This window comes from Argiope bruennichi, chromosome 10, assembly GCF_947563725.1.
Source record: "Argiope bruennichi chromosome 10, qqArgBrue1.1, whole genome shotgun sequence".
Taxonomy (NCBI): Eukaryota; Metazoa; Arthropoda; class Arachnida; order Araneae; family Araneidae; genus Argiope; species Argiope bruennichi.
In genome coordinates, this window is record NC_079160.1 from 109,632,738 (window position 1) to 109,644,795 (window position 12,058).

Here is a 12,058-nt window from a genome sequence, read left to right on the forward strand (position 1 = left end):
GAACAAATGGCGAATGCTAAATTAAAATTACAAGGATAATCAAGGACAACAGTTTTGAAATAGTTGTCAAATCTGTTCGGTAAATATCATAATCTAAATCTGTTAATATACGTTTAGCAACCGATTCTTTTTCAGACATTTTATTACTGCTATTATTTTTATTTCAGTTAAAATATTATTAAAAGGTAAAAGCAAACGATTTTTTCTTTGATAATCATATTTTATTAATATATTTTCGTTTATTTTTTTCTTTGTATAATAGCTGATGATTAATTGTAAACCTTTTGGAATGTGGCAATGGTTTGGAATATATGCTGTTAAGTTGAAAGAATAAACAAACCGATGGAATTCTAAAATGCTTGGACTATTATTTTAGTTTTTAAGAATTTAAGATGCTCTGCAAGCTATAGTTTGAAGCTTAAGAAAACGGGTAGTTTCCTAGAAAGCATGCAAAACAAATCTGACATAAACTTTTAGAAAATGGGAATGAATCATCCCTCGAAGTAATTTTTTTTTCAAAACTTTAATTTTTTTTTTTTATTTAAAATAATCTTGATGTAATTGGGCAATAAATTTTGAAAATATGATAAAAAAATTTACGTCATATTGCCATAAAAAAATTCTGCAATATCAATATAATTATTGTTCCATTTTTCCCCTAATTTTTGTATAATTTTAAGAATATTCTTATTGAAAATTTGTAAAATTATTTTTGTTTGCATTGAAATTTAAAATACTTTCATCAATACAAATATTTATAAATAAGTAATACTAAACTATATTTACTTATAATACTAAAATATATTTACTTATAATACTAAACTATATTTACTTATAATACTAAACTATATTTACTTATAATACTTATTTTAGTTTAGTGTGTCGTTTATATTTAGATATATTTTGTTATTCTTGTATATAGATATATTTTGTTCTCTTTCATTTTTTAACTCTTAAAAAAAAGCAGAAATTTTATTAAATTTTTCATTTTTTGACTCTTAAAAAAAAGCAGAAATTTCCTTTCTTTTTCAAATTTTTTGAGAAACCTGTAAGTAAATGCCTCAAAGATATTAAGTATTAATAAAATAAACTTCGCTATTTTGAGGTATCGACGGTTATCAAAAGTAATTTTTAAATTTCTAAAAAAACAAAATTCCATATGCTAACCGTGGTAGACCTAGGAAAATTCCGTAAAAATAATAGCAGAATTTTAAAATATCAAACGTTGCAGACGCAGTGTCTTGTATACAAAGTAGATCAGTATATTCAAATTGTTGTACGTGATCCAAGAACCCTAATGTAAAGTAAAATTTTTCTATGTTTCATATTGGCATATCATTCATTTCTGCATGAATCGCATTCTGTTTTTCATCACTGGATTATTAATGAAATTTTGCGCAATCTGTCTTCCGGGCATTCCACTGGAATTACTGATATGGTATTTTAATGATTCATCAAAATGTATCTGCAATTTTTTTGTTACTTAAACTTGCCTGCAAATCTGTTTCCCAAAAACTTCTGCAGTCTTCACATTAAATTTGGTTTCAATATCCATTCATTAATTTTGCCTGGACACTGTGACCACCGAGGGGGGGGCACCTCGAAATGAGGGTGAGATGCTTCCGGTTGGATCTTGCCGGTGGTTGGATCTTGCCACCCTGGAGGGTACACTAATAGGTGGAGGATCTGACTCCTCCCATCGATGACGGGACGTACTTCCTTCGGGGAGGGTTGTACCGTGGCCGGTGACGGCTCTTAGGACTCAACCACAGTTCCCGCCAATGTTGCTGTTGCGGCGGTCCGGTCAGACTTGCCTGGAAACTGCTTGCAGATCCCTCCGAACAGGGAAAAATATATGGTCATCTTAATATTAAGCAATATAATCTGGAATCAGAATAATAGTTTTATTATTCTTTTCATCAGCATTTATTTATAAAACAAACACGCTGGAGATAAAATAAATCGCACTATTTTAATGTTGAAATCAACTGTTTATTAACTGATAAAACACTGTTATTTAACTTATTTAACTGATGAAACACGAAAATGGATTTAGTGCTTATAACTTGCAGTTGGATATTTGAAGAATTGAGAAATTACGTCTTCTGATTTAACTCCATTCAAAACATTCAGGTAGACAATGAACTCAATGAATACAAGACTGGCATCTTAAATGTCTATCACAATTTGAAAATACAGTGTAAAAGGAGCAATGAATATCGATTTGGGCTCAAGTATAAATCCAAAATGAAACTTGATCCATATAACAAACGAACAAATCGATCACCAAAAATGGCTTGTAAACTCTAAAACATCCATGGATGTCGTGGTGGAATAAACAAAGGGAAAAATTATAATTATATCTGCAAACTGATTAGAAACCCTACAAATCAGCGTTTAGAGGGAAATGAAATCCCTAATATCTTGCGAGTAAAGTCTGTACACCGCTTTGAGAAGGAAAAATATATCTATTGGTAATACCTTTACACCCTCCCACTCCTAAAGCAAGAAAAGGTCACATTTTCAATACAAAAATTCATTATGAATATAAATTTACATGGAAAATTGGATTCTTGACTATCTAATTTTACAACAATCCAAAAAAATCATGATGTGACTTATACCTGTGATTCCAGATTATGAAATCGTTCAGCTGCGAATCCTGTCCAAGAGGAGCGCTGATGACAAGGACGTAATTAGGGTCCACTTCTCTGCCTTCGGAAAGAATATCCACCTGCGCCTCCAAAAGAATGAGGATTTCAACGATAAACTGGAGGCCTTGAGAGTCTATGAAGCAACAATGAGCTACGGCGATATTAAACTCGAAGAAATAATTTTGAAGGTAAATAGAGAATATTTTTATACTTGCATAGATCATATTTTGCAATATGCTATATCACTAATTTATTTTAAAAAAATTCAGAAAGCAAAATAAATGAGAACATACATCGAAAATGATAAGACATTTTCAGAAACAATGACAAGGTTTTTTGACAAATCATTTTAGAAAGTTTACTCTTCGCAGATGGTTCTCAAAACAGGAATTATACATAATTTCTACATAGATTCTCCATTATTGCTATGATATATATACGCAGGATGTTTCAAAATTCGGGGTAACTTGTTAGGAAGTGATAGAAGACAATTAGTATCGCTCAAATTCATAAAAATCGACATACATATACATAACTCAAAAGATCATATACAATACAAAGTATTCTATCTGAATGCTCTAAGAAATGGCAAAAGTGATAATCATTCTTTAGTGTTGAAATTTTTGTCTCCTCCATACTTTAAAAAATACCAAAATCTACTACTGTTCGAATTCCAGGAAATGAGAACGCATATAAAACAGCGAAGATTTCAAATACAGCTCTAGAAACGCTTGTTTCTATGGTTGATGCTTTGAGGCTTTTCAAATTTTCTCAGCAACGAATATGTCAAAGAATTTTGGATAGGAATGGTAACCTTTGGTAATATTTACTTTCAGGAAACATAACGTCATTTTGATAAGGCTTAAAGTAGGACACACCTATTTAAATCACCGCCATCTTTCATGTTTTGATCCAATTCCTATATGTAGCATGTGAACTGCATTTTAAGCGTTAAACGTCTTTTATGTTAATGCAAGCATGTTTAACAAAGATAAGCTCACATCGGTGCACATACTGTTGATTTCAGATCATTGGAAACAATTTTAATGTCGTCTTTCTTTACCACTTTTTAAAGTGATTTAGTTTAAACAGTTCATTTAAAAAAAATTGTGATCTGAAAGATAACAAACATTTAGTGCGATATGGCCAAACTCTATACTGTTAACCCAAACTAAATTAAATTAATTTGTCTATATATTTGTGTTTGTACATATGTCTTTCTGTATCTATTCTCAAATCGCCCTCCAATATTTCATAAGATGAATTTTCAGTAAACATTGTACCGTAATACTGTTCTATTACCTCTTTATTTTTAAACTTTTAAATATTCTTCTTGCGTATAACACATTGTCCACAGTACTTTGTTAACACGTTAACTATAGTGACTTTGATTATATTTAAATCGACAAGACATGTGCCTTTTGGAAGGTGAATATTTCGGGGGAGCTCACTGATGGATTATTTAACTCAGAGACAGGAAACTGGGTTGTTGCAATTTTCCTTTTCTTATTAGTCCATAATTATCAAGTTAGAAAACTTAGGAAACTAATTTCCGTGTCACAACAGTGTTGAAGTTTTACTCACATTACCAGGCATCCAGTAAAATCGAAATGATCATCACAGAAACAGAAACGATGGTTAAAATTAAGTCCTAAAGGTCATCACCGCTCACGACACAAACCCTCCCGTAGAAAGTAGTCCCATTATGGAAATTAAAGTAACTACAATACATCCTTAAAATAATCATCCATGAAGTGAAAACATCATACCGGAATATTCTTATTCACATATCCTCGGTAGGAAGTAGTTTCATTATAAGTTACAAACAGATTTTAAATTAAGAAGTATGAGATGCTATGGAGCCGATAACTCTACTAGAAAATAAAATCTTCCAAATAATATTTCTACGTTTTGCTGGTCGTAGATAAGATTTCTTAGAAGTCACGCTTTCAAAACTGAGGATGGTGAAATCATGATACTAAAGAGAATTTCATCATAAATACTTGCATTTAATCTAAAAAAAGGAATCAAACTCCTTCATCTGGTTTGTTGACATGAATATTTTTAAAGATGCTTTTTTTATATATCGAAGAGTAAACCTCAGAAAACTTAGTTTCCAAAGTTTTATAAAAAGTATTTTTATTATGGCTTAACATGATTTGTAAATACATCCAGAAATTTACTTCGCTAAGTCATGAGTGTTTGTGACTCGCATTAATAGGGAAATTTAGCTTTACTCAAGTGCATCCGAAAGTAAATTGTAGATGTTATTATGGCCCATTAAGTCAGAATCTTGGCACTGTGAACTAAAAATCCATTCAACCATTTCAACACCTTCACTTACCGATATTTATAGTAAATTCCCAAATAAATACAAATTGAATCACGAGTCAACCCCGGATGTTACCTCTAAAATGTTTGTTTGAACAATTTTTATTTTTAACAGAGAAACTCCAGTTGACTTAATAAAAAGTAAATTTTTATTCCTTCAAATTTGTTAGTTTCTTTAAAAAAAATGCTCAATTTTTTTTTATATTTGATATTTTTTATATTTTTTTATATTTTTGATAAGATATTTTTTATTTGATTAAAAATGTTTAGCATGATTTTGTTTTAGAAAATCGAGAGTATATTTCATTACCACATTAAAATTCGCAAACATCCATATATAAACAAACTATATATGAAAAAGTTTCTAATTAATGAGGAATTTAAAATTTATTTAAAGAATTTTAATATCTTTTAAATTATATTTAATATATAATATTTCTACGACAAAATAAATTATCCCAGCAGCTGGTTACTGAATAAAATTAAAAAAATTCAGAAAAATCTTAATAAATCCAGTTGCAATTTTGCTTTGAATAGACGCGGAATGCAAAAAAAAAAAAAAAAAAAAAAAAAATCTAAGTGCAGTTCTTGAAAGCCTGAAATCAATTATTTATTTATTTTGCTTACTGATAACAAGCATTCTCTGATAAAGCAGTCTCCTTTTTTTGTTTTGGAGGCCAAGATGGCGCTACGCGAAAAATTGGCTCGTTAATGATCACGTGCTTAAGATATTCTTTTTAACTGTGTTCCGTGCAAACTTATCCTATCGGTTACTTCGTAGCAATTTTAAGTCAAATGATAACGGAAAGCTTCGACCAAGGGCACTGTCCTGCATGTTATTTTGTTTTTCAATCTTTTCAAGAATCGGTATTAAGTTTTTGCCGCCTTAAGTAATATTTTGCTGGTGTGGAATTGCTTAATAATGTTATTTGCATCAAGAAATGTCACTCGTAGTTTCTGGAGAGTGAGATTTTGTAGCTTCAATTTGTTCTAATTTTATTTCATAAACATGTTGTCATCTTAACGATAATTTAAAAAATACTGAATCCTTGAAAAAATAGTAAATTTCACATGTTTTCACTGACGACTTATATAAACGGTAAAAAAAATTGTTTAATAAATTCTATAAAAAGGTTGAGGCAATTCAAGAAGCCATGATTCATTCATCTTGTTTTTAAAACTCAATATTTTTTTTGCGAAATTTGTCTATAAATTCTGGAAAAAAAATCAGGTATCAAAATTTTTAACAGAATTATATTATCCAAAATATGGTAATCTAGAAATGAAATTTCCGAACTTTATAAATATAAGTCTAAAAAATTTCACTTTAAATTAATTAGCAATTTTATAAAATTACCCTGTACATTCCCTTCCTTCAAAGTAAATATGTACCAAAATTGGTACATTGATGTCTAAAGATCTGTCCATTGAGTACCAACAGAGTCACACGTATGCACTAAAATCTCTATTTTAAAACATTAAAGTAACGTTTTCTTTTTTTTCTTTTTTCTTTTGAAAGAAAGCTTGTACTCGTCCTTTTACCAATACAGAAGTTCTAAATTGTAAAAATTTGAAAAATCGAACTTGAAACTATTTTGAAATCTTTTTCTTTGCTGCCACTAGATGGCAGAAGTTGCAAAATGAATTGGCATTTAAAAAAAAAGCGTTAAGATAGATAATAAGAACTCTTGCCATCGCACAGCCTTTGTTTAGTGGTTACTTCGTACTGTTTCGAACTCTGATGAAGTCAGAGCAACCACGGAGGCTGTCCTGTGCATTATTTTTTCTTTAATTTTAAACCATCAAAAATATTATTCTTGATTTCATTTTTGCTATTTTCTTATGCTGTTTATGCAATATTATTTGAAATGATCGAATTAATCCATCAGTTAGAGCTGTAGAGAGAAAATCAGGACGCGGGTTCAAAACTGCTCCTTTTTTTCTTTTGGAGGGAAATCGATTGCTTACGATATCGTATTTGTAAATAATAAAATATAATTCCAAATAAATCATTTAGCTGTTTTTTGTTTAAAAAATCTATTGGTAAATAAAATAAAAATCCAAATTCAAAACAAAGCATTTAATCTGAATAATTTTCATTTAATTAAATCATTTTAAGGAGATAATTTTACAGCAGGAGAACAGAATGTGCAATTGACTATTCTTTACTGCTGAACTGAGCAGAATCGACAGATTTGTTTCTAAATTATGCCAAGAGCTTACTCTTCAAACACCCGAGTCCCTTCGAGGGGCAAGTTACTCATTGCATCCCGTGAATCCATTTTATTTTTTCAAGACGGTGTGACCTCCACTCCACACGTAGTCAGTTCTAAAAACCAATTTTGTCAAAATTTGATAATTTTTACCAGTAATCACACTACTTCGACGTTTAAAGTCCAAACTGAATTATTTCCCGAAGAATCGAGCTTGCTGCTCCTTTCATTGCCACTAACTCCTATTAGTATTATTTGTAGAATCGTCTGTCCCATGAGTACTTCCTTTTGCATAGGTGGTGTAGTGTTTCACTTGCTTTCTCTATCTTTCACAAAATTTCCAAATTAGAAAAATATTGTAAGAACCGTGCCAAAGTCGCCAGAGGTATATCATGGAGTCTCTACTAAAAGAATCTAATTCCTCACATTTCAATATGTAGTGATGGAGTGAGCCTATATGGCCTTAGATTCGTAAGTCACCTGTCTGTCGTCCAAACGTTTTGGAGTATGCTGGTATTTTTCCATGCTTTGTAATGTCGAAGAATGTTATATCCTCGAATTGATATTTATGGTTGGCAGGAATTCATTTGCTGTTCTTCCTTTAGTCGACAAGAACCATTTATCCTGTAATCGGTGCCTCAAAGCAGTCCTCAAATCCTTTCTGAAGATACTTCTGGATTGAATGGTTGACGGGTCTTGTGTATCTTGCTGGATATCGAATGGTATAGTAATCATCACGCTCATTACCAATATGGATTGTAACTTCACGCATCTCTAAACATGAATGTCGCAAAAAATGTCCTTTATATATATATATATATATAGGAAAGTTTGAGAGCTAAAGACTGGTGATTTAGAATGCTAGTCGGAAACTGATGTATGAGAAGATGGCGGTTTGCTTCTAAGCCCGCTGGCTTTGATAAAAGGTCAGAACAAACGACAGCTTATGCATTTCGACATTAAAGATGGTGGCGTGATCAGAAAAGTGTCGTATCCCGTGATCCATTTCCTGTCCATAGTAGTGAGTAACCCTGGCTGCTAATACATCAGAACCATCCGAGTACATTTCAATTTCTTCCATCATGGGATCCTCCACACCAAATCTCGTGTATATCCACTCAATGGGTGCCATGTACAAGGACTGTATCTCGTAATCCAATTAGTGAAGTGTTTTGCATCCAATCGCTACATCCTATTTCTAGATGAATCTCAATTACCTTCTAATCTATAGGGATCTAATCTATTCCAGCTAAAATTTGAAATACCTCAATGGTAGACCCTCGGGGGGGCACCTCGAAATGAGGATGAGATGCTTCCGGCATGGTGGTTGGATCTCGCCACCCTGGAGGGTACACTAATAGGTGGGGGATCTAGCTCCTCCCATCGATGACGGGACGTACTTAATTCGGGGAGGGTTGTACCGTGGCCGGTGACGGCCCTTAGGACTCAACCACAGTTCCCGCCAATTGCTGTTGCGGCGGTCCGGTCATTCAGTTTTATGGTTTAAATCCGTGTGCCTTAGGGCGGGTCGGAGAGTTAGATGGTTGATACCTCAGTGGTAACTGTTAGAAGAGCTCCAGGCAATTTTAGTAAAGGCTGTCGTTGAATTGTATTCAAAGTTTATCTAATCTTCTGAAGCTGAATCCAATTACCGGAACAACGAATAGGGAATTTTTTCTCAAGTCATCTTCGCAGTTTATGCAATTAAAATAATATTTGCATTTACATTATAAAAAGCGGTAGTAAATCCATTAGAGCTTAAAATTTCGCAAGATTGATTTTCAAACTAATATTTGCATTTATAAATCATATTTGGTTTTCTCATGCTGAGAATTCGATAATTAAAGTACATAGGAAAAGTAATAAAAATAAAGGAAAAATTAAATCAACAGGTAAAAGACACATTATGAAACTTTAGAAGAAATACTGCTGGAAAACATCAAAATTCGTACGACTGATGCCTCAAAAGAGATGCATTGTTTTCTTCCTCTCAATTTAGCTTTAATGTAGTTGACTTTAATGTTTAATTTAGCTTTAATGTTTGTGGCTTTAGTTTGGCACCCACTCATGAAACTTTGGCTTATTTTCTTTGCTATTTTGGTTCTATGTGTTCGTCTTTGTTTGTTAGAAATTAATTATTGAAATGAGATGAGCAATAATTTTCTAAATATAATCCTATTTAAAAGTACCATTGTACTTTAAAGTACTAATACTATTTAAAAGTATGACTATTTAAAGGTAAAGTTACTCTTTATATTTCAGTTGTATTTTTTTTTAATATTTTGGTAACTTATTCTAAAGTATAAGAATGCAATAACTGTACTCTTTAAAAAACTGATACTTTCTTCTCTACATACGTATAAATCAATATATTTCCACTTTAGAACATCTACAACCTGCTCGCAAAAATTTAATTTGCCAGGGTGCCATTCAACGAAATTCTATAGATAAGCATCCGTAAAATATTTTAAAATATTAAATCATCAACATAATATAAAAATCTTTAATTACACTATTATGAAAATTGGACAAAAAATAAAATATGAAGCTTTTTCAACATTCACATCTTTTTTCATTTGTCATTTCAATGCCAAACTCTTTAGCTTTCTGGATTATCTTTAATTCTTCGAAGTTATAACCATTCTAAATTTATCATGAATCGTAGTATATACCCTTGTTTCATCGGGCCGCGGTGGCCTGGTGGTAAGTTCTCGGCTTCGGAACTGGAGGGTTTCAGGCTCGTGACCCGATTCCACCGAAGAACCGTCGTGTAAGGGGGTCTGTTGCACGTTAAATCCGTCATGACCAAACGTCCTCCCGCTGGTGTGGTGTGGTGGGGTGGGGAGATGGGGGTGCCAGCTCAGGTGTCGTCCTCGTCATCTGACCGCGGTTCAAAATGACGAGGTCCGTCCCAAAATAGACCTAATGTTGCTTCAAACGGGACGTTAATATAACTAAACCAAACCAAACCAAACCAAACCCTTGTTTCATCCACTTCAAGCTGTGCCACAATCTATTTTTCTGTTCTATATCTTCCTTAGAGCGATCCAACTTAGAGCTCTCAACATTAGGGACACACTTTGCCTATGCAATCTCTTATCCGTAATCACTTTCGGGAAGATTCCTATTTATTATTATTATTTTTTTCTGAAAATGCGATTCTCAGTTACAATTACTTGATCGGATATTGACCAACCATCACAGTACAATATTCTTTTTCAGACTCCAGTTTCTATTGCTTTCTTCTCTGCCTAAATTTAGCAGGGGGGTTGAGGGTCATATCCTTACTGGGTTTTACTCTGTTTTTGTACTGATTTTATTTACTTCCCTGTTGTAATCAAATTTGAGAGGAACCGCAAAAGCGTCGATAGGTAACCACTATCGTGTTGCAAACTCCTTCCCTACCTCTTTAATGCTTGCATACTCCAGCAGATATTAGTTTATATTTCCCGGACTTTTCCAATGGCATTTATCGTCATTATACCGACTAAATCTTTTGAAATAGATTTAAAAAAAAAAAACTTTCCCTGGAATTTATAGATGGTGGTAATGGTCCTGCTATTGACATATTAACTCTTTGCGCACGGAAAATTAATTCCAGGCATAATTATTCACCTAATAAAAAGACTTGTTTATTGTCCCAATATATATATAATATTCTTTTAAGTTGAATTTCCCGAAACATTAATCTATTTAGTTTACCATTCTCTAGGTATTTTTAACAATAAAAATTGAAAAATAAATGAAACGTCAAAATGATGTACCGTCTTGAATGGTGAGAGTACCGCCATTCGAGTGCAAAGGTTGACTCCTAAAGCTCTATGTCAATTATATAATATACGAAATTCCAGTTTTCAGCTGGGAAATTAACGTGTTAATTCTTTTTGTTTTAACCCATTGTTCATCGTGTGAATCGCTTGAGATTCACGTTTTCTATCTAATTAAATATTCTATTCTCTACTACAATTAAGATGGTAAGCATCTTATTAGATAGTGGTCCCAATCACAAGCATGATTCGTGGCAACGAATGAATCAATAATGAGCAGGAGGGCATTTACTTAAGCCTGGTACAGCAGTCTTCAGGAAAATGCATAAACTATCTGTACGATTATTTTCTAGTAAAATAGCCCTCTGCAGAAACTTTGAGGTTTTATAAAAGGCTATTTCCCTGATTCCAACAAAGCATTGTCTCATTCGATTGAGCAGTACGTTTATAACCAGTGAATCAAATTTCATTGCAAGTTGGTCTGACTTCGGTCAAAATCAATGCAAACTTGCTTACAATTGTCACGAATCTTTTACAGGGTGATGATCTCGGAATACCCTACATAGACCCAGTTCAGATGGCCGCTGTCACCATCCGTCACGCACCTGATGGGATATTGCAAATGGTAAGAGTTGTCCTAGTTTAACTTTGCATTTTAAACAAGTTATTAATTTATATAACTACCTTCAGACACTTAAAAAATATGTATCAGTGGTATTTTGGTCATACATAACAAGTATGAACATGCATTTTAAATTATTTTTACTTGATATACTCTGCAATTATTACTCCTCTTGTTTAATTGATAACTTCTTTCCATATCTCAGCAATCGTTATTTTAGATCAGAATAAATGAGGGAATGGCAGTTTTTTTTTTCCTTTCGCATAACAGAAATTCTTAACATGTGGTAAACATATCCTTCAGAGTATGCGGTAGACCTGTTACAAGTAGGTGAAAGTAATCTTGGCAATGACCTAATTGAAACCAAAGGATTAAATTTTTAAAAAAGTGTCGAAAATACTGCTTTCCCAAACTCACTCAAAGATGTGCACGTCCGGAAACGTTTTAGCGAAATAAGAAAAAGAAAGAACT

General features: G+C 32.5%; 1 protein-coding gene across 2 annotated transcripts in view; it reads left to right on the top strand.

Annotated features, from left to right (window-relative positions):
• The window catches only part of LOC129987609 (A disintegrin and metalloproteinase with thrombospondin motifs like), a 49,613-nt gene that overhangs the window by 8,056 nt on the left and 29,499 nt on the right, over positions 1 to 12,058 (top strand). For both annotated transcript variants that reach the window (XM_056095572.1, XM_056095571.1), the window contains exons 4-5: positions 2,637 to 2,842; positions 11,504 to 11,590. In XM_056095572.1, coding sequence (XP_055951547.1) covers positions 2,637 to 2,842; positions 11,504 to 11,590 — 293 coding nt within the window. The remainder of the gene's footprint in view (positions 1 to 2,636; positions 2,843 to 11,503; positions 11,591 to 12,058) is intronic.